This window comes from Saccopteryx bilineata, chromosome 4 (genome assembly GCF_036850765.1).
Source record: "Saccopteryx bilineata isolate mSacBil1 chromosome 4, mSacBil1_pri_phased_curated, whole genome shotgun sequence".
NCBI classification, from domain to species: Eukaryota; Metazoa; Chordata; class Mammalia; order Chiroptera; family Emballonuridae; genus Saccopteryx; species Saccopteryx bilineata.
This window is the reverse complement of record NC_089493.1, coordinates 24,188,374-24,211,986: the sequence shown is the minus strand read 5'-3', so window position 1 is coordinate 24,211,986 and position 23,613 is coordinate 24,188,374. Positions and strand designations below refer to the sequence as shown.

General features: G+C 43.6%; 2 protein-coding genes across 6 annotated transcripts in view; one reads left to right on the top strand and one right to left on the bottom strand.

Annotated features, from left to right (window-relative positions):
* Positions 1-3,345: 3,345 nt before the first annotated feature.
* LOC136335845 (mitochondrial import inner membrane translocase subunit TIM14-like) lies at positions 3,346-3,680 on the bottom strand. Its single transcript, XM_066277018.1, has 2 exons — positions 3,627-3,680; positions 3,346-3,555 (listed from the first exon to the last, which is right to left on the bottom strand). The coding sequence occupies exons 1-2, from the start codon at positions 3,678-3,680 to the stop codon at positions 3,346-3,348; spliced, it is 264 nt and encodes an 87-aa protein (XP_066133115.1).
* A 17,818-nt stretch (positions 3,681-21,498) lies between these two features.
* Positions 21,499-23,613, top strand: part of ADCK1 (aarF domain containing kinase 1) — a 122,473-nt gene continuing 120,358 nt past the window's right edge. For 4 of the 5 annotated variants that reach the window (XM_066276300.1, XM_066276298.1, XM_066276302.1 and 1 more), the window contains exon 1: positions 21,499-21,632. The gene's annotated coding sequence lies outside the window, so the exon portion shown is untranslated. The remainder of the gene's footprint in view (positions 21,633-23,613) is intronic. The other variant, XM_066276299.1, reaches the window with a different exon arrangement.

Genomic DNA, 23,613 nt, shown 5'->3' with positions numbered 1-23,613 from the left:
GCATCAACCTGGAAACGCTGAGGTTGCCGGTTCGAAACCCTGGGCTTGCCTGGTCAAGGCACATATGGGAGTTGATGCTTCCTGCTCCTCCCCACCCTCCCCTCTCTATAATAAATAAATAAAATCTTTAAAAAAAAAAAGTTAAATGTAGAGTTACCATATGACCTGGTGATTCTACTCGTGTGTGTGTGTGTGTGTGTGTGTGTGTGTTTGTATACATACACACACATATATAAATATATACATGAATTTATCAATATATATTTAAATATATATATACATGTATACATATATATCAGTATATATACCTAAGAGAATGGAAACATGAACTTATGCACAAGTACTTGTACACAAATGTTCATCTAAGCTTGAGTGTCCATAGTTTTTATTGAATTTCCATCAAGTAGACATGACTGCCCATGTGGCTGATCTCAGTCTCCAGCCCCTCCAGACATCTACTGACCTATAGCCCCCAAGCTAAATCACATTGCTGGTCTTTCTGGCCAGCTTCCACCCTAAAACTATTTGATGTGGCCAGTTGCCATCTTAAGTCATATTTTTAAGACTATCTGGTGCCCCAAGGCTCCAAGGCAAAAGAAGACACTTATTAGGCATGACATTTCAGGAGCTTAGTGATTACTTCCCAGAAGCTGAGGACAAAGGCCAGATCTCTGTTTGGGGAAGATTGAATTCTTTACTACAGAAACCTTGAAAACATTAAGCTAAGTGAAAGGAGCTAGTTGCAAAAAACCAGATATTGTATAATTCTCTTTAAGTAAAATTTTCAGAATAGACAAATCCATAGAGACAAGAAGTAGATTAATAGTTACCTGCCACTGGATGGGGTGAGGGTGGGGGGATGGGAAAGGTGAGTGACTGTTAGTGGGTACAGGGTTTGGAGTGTTGAAAAATTATATGGTGTTGATGGTGGCACAACTCTGCAGATATACTAAAATCCATTGATCTGAATACTTTAAAAAAGGTGCATTTTATGGAGTGTGAAATACATCTCAATAAAGCTATAAAAGCAAACTCAAGTAAAATGCAAAATTTATTAAGTGAATAAATAAGTGATAAAAAGTATGATCAAGGATCCCTTCATTTTTTTCCCAAATGAGCTTTAGAGTTATTTTGTTGAGTTCTTTTTAAAAAGCCTGTAGAAATATTGATTGTCATTGACTTGATCATAAATTAACTTAGAGAGAAAGCTGATATCTTTACAATTCTATGTCTCAGGAACACTGTTTAGGTTTTGACTTATTAAAATCTTTCGTATCTTTCAATAAGATTTTAAAGCTTTCTTTAAATAGATTGTACGCATTTCTCAGGATATTGATTCTTAGGTATTTCATTTCTTTGTTATCATGAATGCAATCTCTGTTTTGATATGATTACTAAATATAATAATAATTTTTATTAAGCAAGCCAAAAATGTTCTGAAATGTGCCTATGAGTAGAATGAATTTTTTTATTGTAACGACATAAAGTTATGGTCAGCTTGTATTCGGTGATATGTGTTTCTGAATCCTCTTCCTGAAACTGAGCAATTCTTCGGGTTGCTGCTATGAAAGCAGCTTTGAGGTCAGCTACTTTCCTCCTCCAGCCCTGACACTTCCTGTTTAAAAAGCACTCTGAGATCTGCTGACCCTATTTCTTTGCAGATTTAATTATTCTTTTTGAAACTGGGCTCTAACCTTAAGGGGATTTAAAACATAAGGCTCCAGTAGGGATGAAGCTTTAGACCCAAGATAACTATCCCTTTTTCTATTGAACAGCCTGGCAGGGGAACAAATGCCCCTTGCCTTGTGCGCTATCATTTGTTTTGATCATTTTCACTTATCAAGTGTGCTACTGGCTCAGAAGGCAGCCATCTGATACTTGAAGTGACTTCTTACATGACTCCCTTGTCTTTTCTGTAATAACAAGATATCCACCAGAGCATGCCTATTTGTGGAGTAAGAAGCTACAGTGGGTGTGGATGGCTCTGATTTAATAACCCTAAGGGGGGAAGATACTGGGACAATAAGAATAGTTACTGTTTGTTGATGAGCTCCTCTGTGCTTGTTTATCTCATGTCACACTTACACCAGCCCTATGAGTAATTAATTCTTATTAACCCCATTTTACAGATTGAAATATGGAGGCTTAGAGATATTATATAATTTTCCAAGATGACAAATAGAAAATAACTGATTGGAAACTGAAACCCAAATAATAAGATTTTTTTTTTTTTTGACAGAGACAGAGTCAGAGAGAGGGACAGACAGACAGGAAGGGAGAGGGATGAGAAACATCAATTCTTCATTGTGGCATCTTAGTTGTTCATTGATTGCTTTCTCATATGTGCTTTGATGGGGGGGGCTACAGCAGAACAAGTGACCCCTTGCTCAAGCCAATGACCTTGGGCTCGAGCCAGCAACCTTGGGCTTCAAGCCAGTGACCTTTGGGCTCAAGCCAGCAACCCACACTCAAGCTGGTGAGCCTGTGCTCAAGCCAGTGGACCTCACGTTTCCAACTTGGGACCTCCGGATCCCAGTCCAATGCTCTATCCACTGTACTACCGCCTGGTCAGGCAAGAATAGGAGCTTAACTACAGTTTCCTACTGGAAATCTTCCAAGTGGGAGAGTCTTTCCTTCTAAGAACTCTGCAGTCAGACAGAACTGCCGCCCTGGCTTCTAGGCAATGTGCTTTAAGTGCGTGGTTCACAGTGAGTGCTAAATAAATATCAGCTGTTATTCTTCAAAAATACACAAAAATCTCTCAAGTGCTTTTTCTGTACCAGATCCTGTGCTAATTTGGGTGGATTCAGAGTCACACACTGCACATCTAGTAGCCTAAAGGCCAGGGGGTTGGTAGATCTGGGCTTTGTGGGCTGAATCTGGCCTTTGGAAGTGTTCTGTTCCTTCCACACATGCTTTACAATTTTTGAATTAGTTGCAGACATGTCTTTCATTATTTATTTCATAATTTATCACATTGTGTTTGAATTACCAGTTTATTGTTCTCCCATTAGACTGGGGTTCCTTAAGATCGGGGACTGCCATGTCCACTTTGCCTTGAAGTAAGTATCAAATTATTTGCTAAACGAGTAAAGCATGATATTTCTATTCAAATGATATGTTACTTATCCATAATTATTGAGCACTAATCTGGAAGTATTCTGTAATCCGATTTAAAATTCTCCAATTTAAACAAGAAACTGGATGCCAAGGCTGTGATTTAGTTTGTGCTAAATCATTTATAAAATGTGTAGCTTCAGAACATTTTATTATAAAAAGCTGGTACTCATATATATATACTTATAAGAACTTAAAATGCATCATACAGTTGTTTCATTCTTTAGCTTAACCTTCTAGGAACTCTTTAGCTTCATTGATTTTGGCCGCTATATAAAGAGCAGCTCCCTGGTCTGGGTGATTTAAAAGCGTAATTTGTCCATAAGCATCTCTTATCCTTCCTGTATTGGCAGTGGGACTTGAAGCAAGCATCAGAGCTGCTTCCCGTTTCATCATTTTGTGATAGTCACCTCTGGAGTAGCCACCACAGAAGGCCCTCTTTAGGTAGAATTCTCTAGACTTCATGCAAGGGCAGCAAAGAATTAGCAAAAATGTTTGCTAAGGCTTACAGATTTTGGTAGACTTTGAAAAACTTGTTTGACTTGAGGCTCCAGATGCTTCATGGCTTGTAAAACATAACAGCTTGCAAATCCTGCAGCGGCAATGGTTCGTCCAGCTGCAACCGCTGCGCTGGCCACGGCCCAGCCTTGGCTCCTGTTTCTGCGAGAGCGCGGGTCAGCCCAGCCAGTCCAGAGGCCGCAGTCACCACCACACTTCTACCAGTGTGGCCGTGATGAGCAGGGACAAAATGTCCAGACCTAGTTGCAGACATTTAAATGTTGGGAGATTGAAAGATTTTAATGTTAATAAAAATCTGGACTTTCAGCTTCTTTAGAAAAACCAGCACAGCTGGTAACACTTGGTTTACATTCTCAGGGAATGTAGTTTGCTATGTGGGAATGGGACCACAGTCTCCACCACTCCTCAGCTGGGGTCATTGGTGGCCATTCATTGTTTCATTTGCACTGTTTTTCTTATGGTAGAAATAAAATGCTATGATGCTCTCCTAAGAAAACAAAAGATAGGTCAAGAATGGATGACATTTTTAGTTTAAAAACCAGGATTATTCTCATATTTGATCTGCTTTACTTGTTTTATTATCTTCTTAGTTTCTGTAGGCATTTGAATTTGCAGGACCCTAATATAGAAAGATAACCTCAGAGTGTGCTAAGTGCCATGCTGGATGCAAGCCCAGGATGCTTTGGAAGTACCAGGGAGACGTATTCAGCCCAGTCTGGGGCGTCAGGAGATGCTTCCTGACCATGATCATGTGCCATTAGTTGGTGAGGCCCAGAAGGACAGTGTCAGAGGTTTGGGTGGTGGTGGAATGGGGGAGCTGTGTAAACAGATGGAACAGCATGGGAAAGGGCTCAGAGGCAGCAGCAGCAGCTTCTGTCTCTTCTTTGATTTATTGACCTGCCTTTGACCTTCCTACACAGATTTCTTCCTAGGGCAGTGGTTTTTCTCTCTCATCCCTGCGATAGAGAAGATGGTTGAACACCTTCAATGGCCTCCTAGCTCCATATACCAGCTGCATTCACATGCCTAGGTTCTTCTTTTTTTTTTTTCTGAAGCTGGAAACGGGGAGAGACAGTCAGACAGACTCCTGCATGCGCCCGACCAGGATCCACCCGGCACGCCCACCAGGGGGCGACGTTCTGCCCACCAGGGGGCGATGCTCTGCTCCTCCGGGGCGTCGCTCTGCTGCGACCACAGCCACTCTAGCGCCTGGGGCAGAGGCCAAGGAGCCATCCCCAGCACCCGGGCCATCTTTGCTCCAATGGAGCCTTGGCTGCAGGAGGGGAAGAGAGAGACAGAGAGGAAGGGGGGGGGGTGTGGAGAAGCAAATGGACGCTTCTCCTATGTGCCCTGGCCGGGAATTGAACCCGGGTCCCCCGCACGCCAGGCCGACGCTCTACCGCTGAGCCAACCGGCCAGGGCTCCCTAGGTTCTTCTTGAGTCACCAGACACGCAGGTACCCTCAGAGACTACCCCACAAAAATCCCATCAATACAGGATTCCAAAAGAAGAGTCTTTATACCCATAACCTAGTTACATACCATGACTTTATCTGTTCTGCTATTGATAAACTTTTAAACTGTTTCCATTTTGGGATTATTCATAAATAATATGGTTTTGAATATTTCTGCATCACTTTCTCAATATATTAGGAGGGAATTATAGAGTAATAGGGTTTGCGGGTCTTCCTATTTCTAGATAAAGTCAAACCATTTTCCAGGGCAGTTGATTCAGTTTATAGCCCCCCCTCCCATACACACACATGATATGCTCATCTTGTACAGTTTTACATCTGGTATGTAATGGTGGCATCAATTTTAATTTGCATTTCCCTGATTACTAATGAGGGCAGCTACTTTGATTTCATCTTTTGGGGAGTTTCTGTTCAAGCCTCTCATCCATTTCTTAATGGGTTAAATGTCTTTTTCTTGTTGGTTTGTAAAAATTCTTTATGTGATTTGGAAATTAGTCTTTTGTCTACAGCAAGTATCATTTTTTTTATTATTATTAAGTGAGAGTAGGGGGAGGCAGAGAGACAGACTTCCACACATGCCCTGACTGGGATCCACCTGGCAAGCCCCCTATGGGGCGATGCTCTGCCCATCTGGCATGTTGCTCCATTGCTTGGCAACTGAGCTCTTCTTAGTGCCTGAGGTGAGACCATAGAGCCATCCTCAACCCCATGGCCAACTTGCTTGAACCAATCGAGCCATGACTGCGGGAGGGGAAGGGAGAGAGAGAGAGAGAGAGAGAGAGAGAGGGAGAGAGAGAGAGAGAAATGGAAGAGGAGAGGGAGTGGAGAAGCAGATGGTCACCTATCCTGTGTGCCCTGGCTGGGAATTGAACTCGGGACTTCTGGGCTGATGCTCTACCACTGAACCAGCTAGCCAGGGCCCCCAAATTTTAATTCTTAAGTAAGCAAACTTATGAATCTTCTATTATGGTTAGTCCTTTTTGTTTCTTGATTAAGAAAATTTTCCTTGTTCCAAGGTCTTGAATATGCTTTCCAGCTATTACCTTGTAAAAGTTTAATAGTTTTTTTATACTTATGTCAATTTCACCTGGAATTGATTACTATGTATGATATGAGATAGGTTTGTAATTTCAATTTTTCCTACATGGACTCTCAATTTTATCAGCACCATTCATTATAAAGTCTGCTCTTATCTTCCTGATCTGCAGGCCACCTCTGTTGTGTAGCAAGTGTCTGTGTGTACGTATCTGTTGGGGGCCTCTTCATTCGGTTCCTCTTACAGCAACCCTTTCTGCCCTATTCTCCTTATTCAATAATGTGCTTTGTCTTGGCCCTTTACTTTGAAAATCAGCTTATCAATTTCCACCCCCATAAATAAATAAATAAATAGGTAAATAAGTAAATATTTTCCCCAATCAGTCTACATCTCAGCATCTACTTGGAGGGTAGTGGGAAGGGGCTCTTTCTTTGCCACCTGGAAGTGAACAAAGAAGAATGTGGATTTAGTTGCTGTTGAAAGTTGCCTTATTCAAGGGACATTAATATGGGTTTGAAAACAACAGAGAAGGGCAGAGCCCAGGGAATCAGTGAAAACAGAGTCAGACCAGGTCTTCTGTGTCCCTTTTACCTCTGAGTGTTGCAGTTCTGTCAGTTTGACTTGAAGTTTCTGTTATTTGCAACCAAAAACATCTTTAAGCTATCTTAAATATGGACTTGAATGCAGAAGCAAGTAAAAAGCCTCCTTCATGAAAAAGAACACAGCTGTCCCCAACACTATGAATTTTATTTTATAGGAAGGCAGTATGGAATAATAATGATAATGATGATAGTTATAGATAACATCTACCAAGCCAGGTACTGTGCTAAGAAATGTACAGATAATATATCACTACATTTATTATCTTAGTCCAGGAGTCAGGAAATTTTTTGGTTGAGAGAGCCATGAATGCCACATATTTTAAAATGTAATTCCATGAGAGTTATACAACAACCTGTGTACATTAAGCATTATCCAATAAAAATTTGGTGTTGTCCCGGAGGACAACAGTGATTGGCTCCAGCCACCCACAACCATGAACATAAGCAGTAAAAAATAAATGGATTGTAATACATGAGAATGTTTTATATTTTTAATGTTATTTTTTTTATTAAAGATTTGTCTGAGAGCTGGATGCAGCCATCAAAAGAGCAAATCTGGCTCGTGAGCCATAGGTTCCCAACCCCTGTCTTAGTCAATGTCCATGACTTCCCAATATTATTCTTTTTCCAGACCAGAGATATTAGGTAAGTCTCAATATCACACAGCTAACAATATTCAGATATAGGTCTGTCTGAGTCCAACACAGTTATCAATTGTTTTTTGACTTAAAATTTTTTATTAAATAGGAAAAATTAAATGCTTTCAAAAGAGTAAGAGCATGTTTTGGGAAAAGGGGAATCCTACCTTGCTACTAGAAGGAACATAAATGAATATAAGCTTTTTTTTCTTTTCTGAAGCTGGAAATGGGGAGAGACAGTCAGACAGACTCCCGCATGCGCCTGACCGGGATCCACCCGGCACGCCCACCAGGGGAGACGCTCTGCTCACCAGGGGCGATGCTCTGCCCCTCTGGGGCGTCGCTCTGTTGCGACCAGAGCCACTCTAGCGCCTGGGGCAGAGGCCAAGGAGCCATCCCCAGCGCCCGGGCCATCTTTGCTCCAATGGAGCCTTGGCTGCAGGAGGGGAAGAGAGAGACAGAGAGGAAGGAGGGAGGGGGTGGAGAAGCAGACGGGCGCTTCTCCTGTGTGTCCTGGCCGGGAATCGAACCTGGGACTTCTGCACGCCAGGCCGATGCTCTACCACTGAGCCAACCGGCCAGGGCCTGAATATAAGCTTTTGAGAGAACAATTTGACAGTATGTATTAAAATATTTATATTATAAACATATTTATATTCCTTTAACAACTAAACTCTACTTTTAAAAAATGAATAGTACCTACTCCAAAATAAAGGTTTTCAAGGATGTTCATAGCAGTAAAATGTTTAGTAGCAAAGATAGTGTTTTGATTAAATAAATGTTAGGAACTACAATACTAATGCAACTATTAAGAATAATGTTTCAGAATTTTTAACAAGGAAAAATATAGTATCTTAAGTTAAAAAAGCAGATACAAAACAATATTCACAGCAGGATTTTTATTACATATTATTTGAAAACCTAGAAGAATATACTGTGGAACGATAGTAGTGATTATCTCTGCAGGGTGAGATTATGGATAATTTATATTTTCTTTTCTTTTCTGAAATCTTTAAGCTTTAACCATGAATTTGCAGGATATCTTATTTATAAAAATTTCAAACCTATTCAAAAATAGAGAAACTAGAAAGATGAACCTGATAAATTCATCACAGGCTATAACAATTTTCAACCCAGAGCCAATCTTGTCTATATTACCCTTTCTTTCTCCCTCCTCCAGATTATTTTGAAACAAATCTCAAAGGCCATATTCTATTTTTAAAGATTTCAGCATGTGTTTCTAAAAGATAAAAATCCATTTTAAAAAACTACCACCACAGTTTCATTATCACACCTAAATTAAAAAAATATTAATTCCTTAATATCAAAACTCACCATTCAGAGACTGTGAGTGTTGGCTGCTAACAGTTCACACCTGCCCCATTTTCTGGGAAACTGACCGGGCTGAAGAGAGCTGTCTCCGCTGGATGTGTCTGGCCAGCCACACCCTCTCACATTCCCCCATTATGTTTTCAGAAAGACATTCTGATTTTTAGACACTGAGATATCGTCAAATATCCAATCAGTGTTGGCTTTTTCCTGATTGTCTTAACATTTTTATGTTTTATATATTTTTATGTATTCTTGGTTTTGCTTTTTGAATATATCAATCCATCTGTACCTATGAAATAAATAAAACTATATCTATTCATCTATAATCGAGATCCAAGTAAGTTTTAATCATTGTGATTGGTTGATATGTCTGATATCCCTTTTACTTTACAGGTTCCCATCCGTCTCTGTTTTTTTTTCATGCAATAATTTATTGAAGAAGCTAGGTTGTTTGCCTTGTAAGGTTTTCCATAGCCTTGATTTTATCTGTGTGATGTTGTTCCTCCTCTGTCATTTGCTGTCAATTCTTCGTTAGATCTAGAGGCTGGATCAGATTCAGGGTTTCATTTTGCTTCGTTTTTGAGGTGAGGTGTGGGAGGGATAAAGCAACTTCAGAGACAGCGTGTTGACTTCTATCTGGAAGCTTCAAAGTCTGGCAGTCTTTCCTGTGACATCAGCAGCCATTTATGCTTATTGCTACAACCATAAACCGTTAGGAATTACAAACTGGTGATGTTCTATCATTTCTCTTTCATTTGTTAGCTGGAATACTTCTGTAAAGGAGATTTTCCTTTCATCAACGATTTGATTACCAGTTGGAAGAGACAACAAAGAGAATAAATGCCTTGTTTTTTTCCCTCTAATATCTAGTTTTTAAAATAAGTAGGTGGTTTCCTAGCATTCTTCATAAGTGACTTATTTTTAAAATATCAATATAAACTCATGGAGTTAGACATACTTGATGTGCTTTAATTCATTTATGTTTTCAGTTGATTGATGATCAAATTGTCCCACTTTCAGCAAGTGGGAGGCTCTTCATGTTGCCTTCTGAGTCCTTCTGACCCAACCCCAGTTGTCTTTGATAACTTCCGTGCTTTCTGTTATGAGATATTCCAGGACCATCGTAGTTATTTTACCTTCAGATCTGGAATGATTCATTTCTCAAAGTAGTGCCCTTTTCTTCTAGTGAGACAATCTGTATCCCAGGAGGCAATAAATAAATGATGCTTTATAAAAGCATAAAAGACACAGGATGGTGAATAACAGTAAAAAATACATAGAACTATAAAAGTGTCATAGCCCAGGACCCCTTTAGAGACAGGGACATAGTCCCATAGAACTCAAAAGGAATGTCCACTCCATATCATGGGCATGAGCCACAGTCACGAAGAAAACACACTGTTTAGCAAACTTTACAAAAATGTGCAAAACTTTCAAAAAGGTATATATGTGAATAAGCCCTAGTTACTCAGAAAATTAATGTAAATAGAATGCTTCATTCATCTTCACAGTGGTTCTCAGGCTTAGGGTACAGAAAAGAACCATTTAGGGAACTTGTTAAAAAACAGATTTCTGGGCTCCCCTGCAATCTAAGTGATTTTAAAGATGGTGATTCTACCAGCCACCCTTTGAGGCACGTGACCAGACAGAGTCTGGGGAGGAGGGAATGTGCTTCAATAGGGTGGACCTTGGATATACTTCTGAGAATTCAACCATGTTTAAAAATTTTAGTGATTCCAGCCCTGGCCGGTTGGCTCAGTGGTAGAGTGTTGGCCTGGCGTGTAGAAGTCCCGGGTTCGATTCCCGGCCAGGGTACACAGGAGAGGCGCCCATCTGCTTCTCCACCCCTCCCCCTCTCCTTCCTCTCTGTCTCTCTCTTCCCCTCCCGCAGCCAAGGCTCCATTGGAGCAAAGATGGCCCGGCGCTGGGGATGGCTCCTTGGCCTCTGCCCCAGGCGCTAGAGTGGCTCTGGTTGCAGAAGAGCGATGCCCCGGAGGGGCAGAGCATCGCCCCCTGGTGGGCAGAGTGTCGCCCCCTGGTGGGCGTGCCGGGTGGATCCCGGTCCGGCGCATGCGGGAGTCTGTCTATCTCTCCCGGTTTCTAGCTTCAGAAAAATACAAAAAAAAAAAAAAAAAAAAAAAAAAAATTTAGTGATTCCCTATTTCCCATTTTTGAAAGGATTTATTCTGTCGCTTTCTGTTGTCAAGAAAAATAAATTTAAAAATAGAAAAGAAAACAGAAGAAAATAATAACCACTTGCAATCCTATTAACCAGAGACAATGTTCAGACTTCTACAGGGCATTTTAATTGCTCTTTTTGCCCACAGACACCGTCAGTGACTTGCTGGGGTCTCTCAGCTAGTAATTGGGAGAGTCCAAACTGGACCCCAGCTGTGGGATCATGAACTTCATTACGCTCAGGAACAGAGTAGATCCCTCCGCCCACCCAGTATTACTTTATACATATGTCTATACAGCACTTTAGAAATTGTAAAATTAAAAAAAGTTATCTGCGTCTACCAGCTGATGGGCTTCTCAGCAGGGAAAGAATGTCATCTTGTTTATATCAGAATTTTCAGAACAAGGCTTGGTGCTTAACAGTGGCTCAGTACTTGGAACATAGTAGACACCCGATAACTGCTCCTTCCAGTCAGGGAGACAACTCAGCCTCCACGGCCGCTCACAGAGCTGAATTGCAGGTATCCTCGATTTTCCAACACTGACCTGGTTTCCTCCCAAAAGAACAGTTTGTAGCATCCCAGTCTTCAGGAATCAGAACGTCTTCCTGAAAGCATAATGGGGGAATGTGAGAGGGTGTGACTGGCCAGACACATCCTGCGGAGACAGCTCCCTTCAGTCGGGCCAGTTTCCCAGAAAATGGGGCAGGTGTGAACTGTTAGCAGCCAACACTCACAGTCTCTGAATGGTGGGGTTCTGGCCTGGTAAAGGCAACCCGGGCAGGATCTAACCATGTGTACCGCACCACCTAAAATTATCCAGTGTACCTCCAGGGGCACTTCATCCATAGTTTAGAAAGTCCCCATATAGAGAATGGCAGAGGTGGTGTTTTGTGAGATGTTTTTGAGGAGCTGGATTCTGGAGGAAGGGGGATTGGATGGAAGTCTGTGGAAAAGTCTAGACATGAATGTAGGGAGAGCTTGACAATGTTTGTGGTGAGAGGAATGGGAGGAAGGGGGTGATGGAAAGGGTCTAGAGCAGGAAGCGCCAGTAGGCTGAGGTCGGTAGTGATGAGGGACTGAGAAGGAGGACCTGAGTTTGAAACTGGGGGTCCCGGAAAAATTTCAGTGTCTGGGCAGGTGCAGAGGTTCAGGCCAGGGGGCTTCTGTGAAGACCAAGAGAGCAGTTCTCTCACACTAATGTTTGTGGGAAGATCCTCTTCTTTGCTTTAGTCTAGAGTTTCCATTGCTAAAGATAAGGATTTGCTCCTCCTCAGATTTTAGCAAAAGAGGCATGATAAATGGGTGAAAAAGCACATGTGCTTTCTCTTCCTACAGAAATGCCAACCCACCCACCTGGCCCACGAACAGGGTAGGACCTGGGTGTCTGTCAGGAGCTCTCAGGGGAAGCTACAACACCCTTTCTTCTTTCAGAATCAAATTAGCCTTGACATGAGTCACAGTTCCAATTGCCTTTCTTTTCTGAGGAGAGGGTGCTCAGTGTCTCCTCTGCCCTCCTTTCTTGGCAACAAAAGGGGTGCTGTGAGATTTAATTTCTCAAGAAAACTAAAAAAAAGACACAAAGATCCCCAGTCTCCATCTTACACGTGAGCCAAGACCTTCACTGGGTGTAGAGGGTCAGTGCAGACAAAGGCACTCTGATCACTAGCGATGGTTTCTCTCTCTAATTATAGAAAGTATTTAGCTATTGTTCCCTAATTGCTTGCGGCAGTTGGGTTTGAGCATTGTTTTTTTTTTTTTTTTTTTTTTTTGACAAAGCCTGGTTTTTGATGAATTGTTCTTTCCTTTCCCTTTCTTTCTTTCTTTCTTTCTTTCTTTCTTTCTTTCTTTCTCTCTTTCTTTCTTTCTTCTTTTCCTTCCTCCTCCCTCCCTCCCTCCCTCCCCCATCTCTCTTTTCCTTCCTTCTTCCTTCCTTCCTTCCTTCCTTCTTTCCTCCCTCCTTCTTTCCCTCTCTCCTACCCTCCCTTGCTTCCTCCTGCCCTCCCTCCCTTCCTCCTTTCTCCTTCTTCCCTCCTTCCTTCCTTCCTCCCTCCCTCCTTCCCTTCTTTCTTTCCCCTTCCTTTCTCTCTTCCTTCCTTCTTTCCTTCCCTCCTTTCTTCCTTCCTTTTTTCCTTCCTTCTTTCCATCTTCCTTCTTTCCTTCCTTCTTTCCTTTTCTTTCTTTCCGCGTTGGTCCATTGCCATTCTAGCCCTGGCTATTCCATTTGGAGAACTGAAGGAGGAGGTGTGGTACTTCTGGAGTTGCCGCTTACCTCACCTAATTGTTTTCATGACTTCCTCTCTCCTCCTCCTAGTTGCCTAATGGAGAGGGAAGGAATTAACATTTACTGAGCATCTATTTGATATGTGCCAGGCATTGGACTAGCTCTCACATAGGCTGTCCTATTCAATCTTTTTCAGCAAAGAGAGGCAGGTACTATTATCCCCAATTTATAGATGAGAAATCTAAGGCACAGGAAGTCCTCCCAACCTATAAGTAGCTGATCTAGGATTTAAACCCAGTGAATTGAAGCCAGGATCCAAACCCAGGTGTGTCTGACTACATGTTGCTTCTCTCAAGACAACCTGAGAAGCTTTTATAGACTTCAGTTAATAGAACATTAAAGTTGATACTCCTACCACTATGGGAAAATGGAGGAATCCTGCTCCCTGAGTGCCGACTTCTTTTATTTTTTATTTTTATTTAAGTGAAAGAATGAGAGATAGACTCCTGCATGTGCCCCAACCAGGATCCACCTGGCAACCCCCACCTGGGGCCAACACTTGAATCAACCGAGCTATCCTCAGTGTGCCTGAGGCTAATGCTCAGACCAAGGATCTATCCTCAGTGCCTGGGGCCAATGCTCGAACCAATCAAGCCACTGGTTGCAGGAGGAGAAGAAAGAAGTGGAAGAGGGAGGGGAAGAGAAGCATATAGTAGTTTCTCATGTGTGCCCTGACTGGGGATTGAATCTGGGACATTTATATGTCTGGCTGATGCTCTATCCTACTGAGCAAACTGGCCAGGACCTAAAGTGCCTATTTATAGGTTCCTTGCCAGAAGTCTGGGATTCTTGTGTTGGTTCATGACAGGTTGAGAGATTTTCAGCATCATGGTAGTAGTAACAAGGAGGAAAGCCATCTCACCACCAGGGGGCAGTCAGGGTCGCACAGGAATACAGTGTTGAATGAATGGAGTGTGTAGAATAAATAGGTATGGGCAATTAAGGGAACCAATAAATGGTGGGGGAAGCAGCTGGCACAAACATAGCTGGAAGCAATCACTACCCCTAAGTCTAAAGGGGCAGCATGTAGGAACAGTGTTCCTGAGTCCAGCAAGAAGGGTTGGGGCTTGGGCAGAGGTACCCTGACAGGAGCTGTGCAATGCAGAAAGGACGGGCAGGTCACAGAGTAGGGTGTGTGTGTGTGTGTGTGTGTGTGTGTATGTGTGTGTGTGTGTGTGAACAAACATCTAGACTTCTCACTCCTTTGGCTCCCTGTCTCCTGCTCATGGTCAAGCTTAACTAGAGGCAGAAGGCAGGGGAACGCTGGGGAAGCAAGCTGTGCCAGTCAGAGTCCTGCGGCACAGCAGGGCCCAGAGGGTGCAGAGAGCCCTGGGGAGGATGGACTGGAGCAGGGGTCCCCACACTTTTTACACAGGGGGCCAGTTCACTGTCCTTCAGACCATTGGAGGGCCAGACTATAAAAAAAAAACTATGAACAAATCCCTATGCACACTGCACAGATCTTATTTTAAAGTTAAAAAAACAAAACGGGAACAAATACAATATTTCAAATAAAGAACAAGTAAATTTATTTTTTATTTTTTATTTTTTATTTTATTTTATTTTATTTTTCTTTCATTTTTTCTGAAGCTGGAAACAGGGAGAGACAGTCAGACAGACTCCCGCATGCGCCCGACCGGGATCCACCCGCACGCCCACCAGGGGCGACGCTCTGCCCACCAGGGGGCGATGCTCTGCCCATCCTGGGCGTCGCCATGTTGCGACCAGAGCCACTCTAGCGCCTGAGGCAGAGGCCACAGAGCCATCCCCAGCGCCCGGGCCATCTTTGCTCCAATGGAGCCTTGGCTGCAGGAGGGGAAGAAAGAGACAGAGAGGAAAGTGCGGCAGAGGGGTGGAGAAGCAAATGGGCGCTTCTCCTGTGTGCCCTGGCCGGGAATTGAAGTCGGGTCCTCCGCACGCTAGGCCGACGCTCTACCGCTGAGCCAACCGGCCAGGGCAGAACAAGTAAATTTAAATCAACCAACTGACCAGTATTTCAATGGGAACTATGCTCCTCTCACTGACCACCAATGAAAGAGGTGTCCCTTCTGGAAGTGCGGCGGGGGCCGGATAAATGGCCTCAGGGGGCCGCATGTGGCCCGCGGGCCATAGTTTGGCGACCCCTGGACTGGAGACTAGCACAGGTGATTACTCAGTGTGCCCTCCATGTCAGTCTGTAGGAGGCAGGACACTACTTACAAACTCAAAATAAATGGGCTCTGTGAGAGTTGGAAGAGCCTTTGAGTTCTGTCAACAAACTCCCTTTACTTTGCAAAAGAGAATCCTGAAGCCCAGGAAGGGACAATGACTAGCAGGTCCAAGGTCCGAGGCTGGCAGCCAGTTAGTAACATAGGTAGCACTTTAACCCAGCTTGTCTAACTCCCAGTCCATCCTACCTCTTGATATGAGAGATACGGTCAATTAATGGTTGGCAATGAAAGATTACTGCTGAGCCAGCTTGCCTATTTCCTGTTAAAATCACTCAAAGAACTCAGGGTATCTTTTACTTTGAGCCTGGATACTTGCTTCCAATGATGCCCTCTCTGAATACATCTATGATCAGAGTGGGCTGCCCAATCCAGAATATGGGCTCTGGAGTCATAATCATGGGGTAGAATCCCAGCTCTGCCCTTATGGAGTGATCTTGGACAAGTGACTTAACTCTCTGTCCCTTAGTTTGCTCAGCTATAAAATGGGGATCATAAAGATATCTATTTATAGCTCATGAGGATTATATTAGAAAATATACTTAAAGCACTTAAACAATAAGTACTTGATAAATGATAGCATATATAGGCATTTATTTGTACATAAATGCATATGGGATATATGTATCTCTAATAAATTGATTTAGAATTCTGGTTATGAGTTCATATGGTTTTTATTGCTTACTGAGATATATCAGCTGGTTTTCATAAGGATTTTCCCCTCTCCCTTAGGGAAGTTAAGAAAACTTAAGGGTATTCCAGTTATAGTTCAATAAAGATGAAAAAAAAACCACCCTGAAGGGTCTGGGTGAAGAGTCTTTTGGGGGATTCTTCAGCCAGTCAGAGGCAGATAAGATTCCCTGTGGTTCATATCACTCTAGCCCTGGGTTGCAAACTAATTCCAGATAACTCACCTTGACTTGCTTCCTCCCAGATATAAAATATTCCATTTAGCCTTTCATCAAGTACAGGCCTGTCTGACCAGCTCAGGGGACAGGCCAAACAATTTTCCACGTCATGGTTATGGAAACTGAGATGTGTCTAGCACACTTCTGTCCCTCCACCCTGGCTCACAGATGTATATATGGTATATGGACTGGCCTGCCAATTCCCTGGCAAATGATACCTGGCCCTCTGGGGTAGCAGGACCCCGACCTTCTGGCCCTAAGTCTGGAGTTGACTGCTTTTGTCCTGATGGACATTCTTGGTCCTTGGCAGGCGCTAACACAGGCTTCTTGGTCTCTAGCCCATAATTCCTTCCTCTCCTGCTTCTATGGCTGTGTAAAGCCAGTAGCCAGGGCCACCACTATCACAGCAGCCAAGCCCATGCAGGTTCGCATTGGATTCGGACAGTCGGTAAAGAAACAACGGAGCCAAAAACTTATGGGCCATAGTCTTTAATCCTAGCTTGCACCCGGTGGGCAAGCAAAAAACACACACTGGGCTCCAAAACCCACTCGCATTCAGTGCTCACAAAGCTACTGATTTATCCGAGTTTCCTAGAATCAAAGGTGTCTAGCTCGCCAGACTTATTCACTTCTGTTCCTTTCCCACCCGTCTTGATGTGGGGTGGTACAATCCAATCATGCCTCAGAGAAGTGACTTTGTATTAGAGACTTCCCTATTTTGTATATTGGATTAAAGGTTTGGATTTCTACACTATAAAATAGGGGCAGAATGGGAGCTTGCTCTCTTGGTTCCTGAGATTATCATTAGAGGAGAGAGCAGAAAGGAGAGCAGAAAGAGGCCATGTGGCCAGGAGAAGCAGCCAAGATGGCGGAGTATTGAGTGAGAGGCCAGTTTGTGCAGTTTGATGCTGGAGAAGGAAGGAGATGGGGAACAGAGGTGAATAAGTCTGGTGAGCTAGAAACCTTTGATTCTAAGAAACTCGGATAAGTCAGTGGCTTTGTGAGCACTGAATGTGAGTGGGTTTTGGAGGCCAGTGTGTGTTTTTACTTGCCCGCCGGGTGCAAGCTAGGATTAAAGACTATGACCCACCAGTTTTTGGCTCCGTTGTTTCTTTACCGACTGTCCGAATCCAATGCGAACCTGCATGAGCCGGGCTGCTCTGATGGTAGCCTTGGCTTCTGGCTTTACAGTTCCCCATCTCCTTCCTTCTCCCTGCACAAACTCTGCCCAAACTGGCTTCTCTCTCAGCACTCTGCCATCTTGGCTGCTTCTCCTGGCCACATGGCCTCTTTCTGCTCTCTCCTCTAATGATAATCTCAGGAGCCAAGAGCGCAAGCTCCTGTTCTGCCCCCATTTTATAGTGTAGATCAGGGGTCCCCAAACTTTTTACACAGGGGGCCAGTTCACTGTCCCTCAGACCGTTGGAGGGCCGGACTATAAAAAAAAAATATGAACAAATCCCTATGCACACTGCACATATCTTATTTTAAAGTAAAAAAACAAAATGGGAACAAATACAATATTTAAAATAAAGGACAAGTAAATTTAAATCAACAAACTGACCAATATTTCAATGGGAACTATGATTCAAAACCTTTAATCCAATATACAAAATAGGGAAGTCTCTAATACAAAGTCACTTCTCTGAGGCATGATGGGATTGTACCACCCCACATCAAAAAGGGTAGGAAAGGCTTAATCCCAAAACCAAGCCCCAGGCTACAACAATCCTGCCTACCCACAGCCTGCCCCCAACACACATTAATATCACCTGGGTGACGGCTTCTGTGTGGGCAGCACCATCTTTAATAAAGTGAGCATAATATATTTTATCTGCCCAACAAGCTGCGATCCCTGTAGGGTGTTGCTCACCTTTCAGATGCTGCTGGAACCAAATGCGGCTTTCCTGCTTCCCCTACCAGAGGCCTCAGGCTTTTTCCTCCAACATAGGACACAGTTCCTTTATTATTTCCTCTGCAGTGGTCTTTTCTCCTTGCCTTAAGGATGAACCGTGTACTTTGCTTTCTCTTGTTTTTCCTCTGGTTGGCTGCTATGTGATACTTTTTCCCAGATGGTACACTTCTGGGACAAGATATACAGTATCTTTCATGAAAACCTTACTTGGACAGCATTCCAAATACTCAATTTACTAACCCAGACCTTGCTGCCCCAGAAACACAACTGGGACTCTGGCAGGTTCTGAAATAAGTTAGTTGCTTCCCTTTATGGCTTTGGATACTCTGTGCAGATTATATTTAGCTTCTCTGGTCACATCCCATCTCAGTTGAAAACATGTCAAATGTACCAAGCTCTTTCCTACCCCTGGGCCTTTTTACTTGCTGTTCCCTCTGCTTGGAACATGGTTCCTCATCTTCCCAATGCTGACTTTCTCACCCATCAGGTTACAGCAGCCTCAAAAGGCCTTGTCTGACTACTTTGTCCAGTTACTCTTTACCACTTCCCCAGCTTCCTTCCTTCACAGGGTTTATTATATCATGCACCTATCCTGTTATCTCTTTGCTAGTCTACTGTGTGTCTCCTCCTACCCTACCCCAGCCAAATGACATTCTTCAAGGGCCAGGACCTTGTCTGTTTTGTTCACCTTTATATCCTCTGTGGTTTTAAATTGTCTGTATAAATAAGTGGAAAAACAAATCAATGTTCCTCCCTTTCTCTTTCTCTAAAAAAAAAAAAAAAAATAGTCCTGGCCAGTTGGCTCAGTGGTAGAGCATCGACCCAATGTGTGGATGTCCTGGGTTCGATTCCCAGTCAGGGTACACAGGAGAAGCAACCATCTACTTCTCCTTCCCTCCCCCTTTACACTTTTTCTCTTTTCCCCTCCTGTAGCCATGGCTCAATTGGATCAAGTGCATCAGCCTGGGTGCTGAAGATGGTTCCATAAAGCCTCACGTCAGGTGCTAAAAATAGCTCTGTTGTGAACATTGGCCTAAGATGGGCAGAGCATTGGCCCCAGATGGGGAGGTTGCTGGGTGGATCCCAGTTGTGGCACATGTATAAGTCTATCTCCCCTCCTCTCACTTAAAAAAATAAATGAGTAAAATAAAGTGTCCATTTTCATTTACTTATTTATTTGCTAGTTTTAAACTTTATTTATTTATTATTTTTCAATCATTTTTTTGTTTTGCTTTTCAATTACAGTTGACATACAATATTATACTATTTCAGGGTTTCAGGTGTACAACCCAGTGATGAGATATTACATATCTTACTAACTGATCATCCTGATAAGTCTAGTACCCATCTGACACCATACATAGTTCTTACAATATTATTGACTGTGTTTCCTATGCTGTGCTTTACATTCCCATGACTGTCTGTAACAACCAGTTTGTCCTTCTTCATCCCTTCACCTATTCACCCACCCTCCCAAAGCCCCTCTTTCTGGCAACCATCAAAGTGTTCTCTTTGAGTCTGTTTCTATTCTGCTTATTCATTTATTTTGTTTATTTAGATTCAATTGTTGATAGATATATATTTATTGAAATTTTATTGTTCATATAAAAAGGTTTTATTTATTGATTTTAGAGGAGAGAGAGAGAGAGAGAAAGAGAGAGAGAGAGAAAGGTGGAGGGAAGGAGGAATGAAAGCATCAGCTTGCAGTTGCTTCTCATATGTACCTTGACCAGGCAAGCCGGAGTCTCAATCCAGCAACCTCAGCATTCCAGGTCAGGCTTATTGTTCATATTTTTTATAGTTTTTTTCTTCTTCTTAAAGAAGGCCCTTTAATATTTCATGTAGTACTGGTTTGGTGTGAGGAAGTCCTTTAGCTTTTTTTTTTTTTTTTAGATTTTACTTATTCATTTTTAGAGAGAGAGAGAAGGGGGGAGGAGCAGGAAGCATCAACTCCCATATGTGCCTTGACCAGGCAAGTTCAGGGTTTTGAACTGGCGATCTCAGCATTCCAGGTCCACACACGATCCACTGCGCCACCGCAGGTCATGCTCCTTTAGCTTTCTCTTGTCTGGGAAGCTCTCTATCTGACCTGTTTCTGGGCTCTCTAGGCTGTATCATTTTCCTCCTCTGTCTAGTCCTATATTGTTACATGTCTTAATTTTTATAGTTTTATAATAAATGACTATAGAAGGAAGGGCAAATCCTTGAAACATGTTACTCTTTCCCCAGAGTAATTTGGCTATACTTTGCCCTTTGTTTTTGCATATAAATTTTAGATTAGCTTGTGAAGGTCCAGAAGAAGTCCTGTCGGAACTTTAAAAGTCTCAGGCTCTACCGACTACGCTAGTCGGGCAATCCTGTCGGAACTTTAATTGGGATTGTATTGAATGGATAGGTGAGTCTCACTCCCATCTCTGTTCTCCCAGGAAGTAGCTCAAGAGATGTTTGCAGAATGATTGAATGTCTGATAAATGTCTCCAAATTACAGTATATCTTTTTTTTTTTTTCTTCCATTTTTCTGAAGCTGGAAACAGGGAGAGACAGTCAGACAGACTCCCGCATGCGCCCAACCGGGATCCACCCGGCACGCCCACCATGGGGCGACGCTCTTCCCACCAGGGGGCGATGCTCTGCCCCTCCCGGGCTTCGCCATGTTGCGACCAGAGCTACTCTAGCGCCTGAGGCAGCGGCCACAGAGCCATCCCCAGCGCCCGGGCCATCTTTGCTCCAATGGAGCCTTGGCTGCGGGAGGGGAAGAGAGAGACAGAGAGGAAAGCGCGGCGGAGGGGTGGAGAAGCAAATGGGCGCTTCTCCTGTGTGCCCTGGCTGGGAATCGAACCCGGGTCCTCCGCACGCTAGGCCGACGCTCTACCACTGAGCCAACCGGCCAGGGCCAAAGTACAGTACATCTTATGAAGAAACATTCGATAGCTGTCAGTGATGAATAAATGGGAACCAAAGATAATTACGATTAATTAGCACATTCTTACTATTTAGCAAATAAATAATTTACTATTTAGTGAATTTCTTTCTCACCTACTTGTTCTAATACCTTATTTAAAATACACAACCCACAATTCCATACTCCCTGAACTCTTTCTTATTTGAAAAGCCCCTTGAAAAACAAGTTTTCAGGAAGATTCCATGTCGGCGGCTCAGGCAAAGAAACAAGGCTTTCACATCTGATAAGTAAAGTGCCTGTGACCCCTTTTCCGCCCCGGATTCAGCGGTCCAGCCCGACCTTGGTGGTTATTTGTCCGAGTTCCCTGCAGTTTAGGAAACCAAGGAAAACTACAAGTCCCGGCAGGCCGCGCGGCGCCCGGTTTAACCAAACGCAAACGGGGTGGAGAGGAGCGACGTTTCCCGAGAACTGTTACCGGGCCGTGCCAGGAGGCCGGATTCCACGGCGCGACTTTCCTCAGGGTGAGTAGGGCGGCCACTAGGAGGCGGGCGCAGAGCCGGGGTCGCCGGGGTCTCACGGTGCGTACAGCGCGGGGGATCCTGTGTGGACGCGCCGGGCGCCCGGCCCTGCTCCGGTTACTGCAGCCACCTCTGGAGCCGGGAAGAAACCCCAGCCGGTGACCTTGTCACCCCGGGCTCGGGCACGTGGCTCAGGAGACGGGCAGTGCCCCGCCCCCCTCTACGGCGACTCTCCGGCTTGGCTTACGAGTGGGCTGAAGCGTGGACTGGCTACTTCGGTGGCACACTCTTGCATGTAGGTAGAGACGGAGCTGGAGGAGGGCAGCAGGTGGCTCACCGCCAGGTGGTCTGTGTGCTCCAAGACGCAGGCAGCTGGGGCTCGAGTGTGGCCTGAACACAATCAAAGGGCAACGGAGAAACCTTGACCCTCCCGCCGGGACCTGCGCCGTGCCCCAGAGCGCTCCTGATTTCCAGCACCTTGCAGGGCCCAGCGCTTTCGTGTCGCACGATAAATGAGTGCCCGTGACAGTCCGTGTATGGAGAGCAGCCTTTAGAAGACACCTGCCTAGTACAGCTCTCTCTCTCTAGTTTGTGGCATTTTCTTTCAACTGACTAGGAAGTCATTCAATTCAACAAGTCCTTATCGATTACCTCCATGATGCGTGGCACTTCGGGGGTGCTCAAGAACTATTTGCCCAGTTGAAAGTGAATTAAGAGTGTATCTGTGCCTTTGCACGTTTTCTTTAAGCATTTCCCTCTTGCAGTGGTTCTCAAACTATAGCGTGCCTCAGAATTAGGTGGAGGGCTGTTAGAACACAGTGCTGGACCGCCCCCAAGTTTCTGATTTGGTAGGTCTGAGTGGGGAGCAAGAGTTCGCATCCCCTAGAGATGGGGATGTCGCTGGTGTGGGGACTTATTTTTAAGTTCTGTTGTATAGGGAAAAATCCTACGAACTTAAAGCTCCAACCCTTTACACTTGGTTATGGGCCTTTCTGTCCTTGTTTGCCAATATAATTTTGTAGTTATAGTAAACATGTGCATATTACTTTGTACACTGTTAATTCCTTGCACAATACCTTATAGACAGATTTTCGTATAGTCTGTACTTCGTGGACTAATTACATATTCTATCTTGTGTTACTGGCTTGGCTATTTCTCAATAGCCCTCCCAAATGCAAGGTTTGACCTTTGCTGGGAGACTTTGCATTTCATTTCTTTCTGCTGTCCACACTTTCCTGTCAGACAAGGGACCTGTAAGATAAGAATATTGCTTGATTCAGGCATCCACCGCCCCCTCCCCCAACTCACTGAATACATAAGGTCTACCAGAAAGTTCTGTCCGTTTTTGGAATAAAACAAAATACAAATTTTTCTTACCGTCAATAAAGTTTACTAAGTAATATATTTCCACACCAATCCTATCTTCCGAATATGGTCTGAAATGGTTTGCTGAGCTGAATTCAGCCTTTCTGTGATCTCCGATGTTGTCAGAAAAGGATCTTGCTCCAACATGGTCTTAACACCATCGTCATCGATCAAAGATGGTCGCCCAGAACATGGCTTATCAGAAAGGTCGAAATTACCTGTTTCAAATTTTTCGAACCATCTTCTGCATGTCCTATCAGAAACTGTACCTTCACCAAACATTTTCAATAAATTTCTACATGCTTCTCTAGCATTTCTTCCTTGTTGAAATTCGGAAAAATTACAGTGGCGTAAATGAACTTTATCAGTAGCCATGGGTACACTATTGCTTCACACATAAGACTAACGTGAATCAACTTTGTTTTAGTTAATTTGCTATGTCAGTATGTATACCAGAGGTCCCCAAACTTTTTACACAAGGGGCCAGTTCACTGTCTCTCAGACCATTGGAGGGCCAGACTATAAAAAAACTATGAACAAATCTTTATGCACACTGCACATATCTTATTTTAAAGTAAGAAAACAAAATGGGAACAAATACAATATTTAAAATAAAGAA

Bases quoted from the DNA above. Each gene is read 5' to 3' on its own strand.
- LOC136335845 (XM_066277018.1), bottom strand. From the start codon at position 3,680: ATGAAGCATCTGGAGCCTCAAGTCAAACAAGTTTTTCAAAGTCTACCA. The intron at 3,556-3,626 runs GTAAGCCTTAGC...TTCTACCTAAAG, and splicing joins TTCAAAGTCTACCAAAATCT to AGGGCCTTCTGTGGTGGCTA.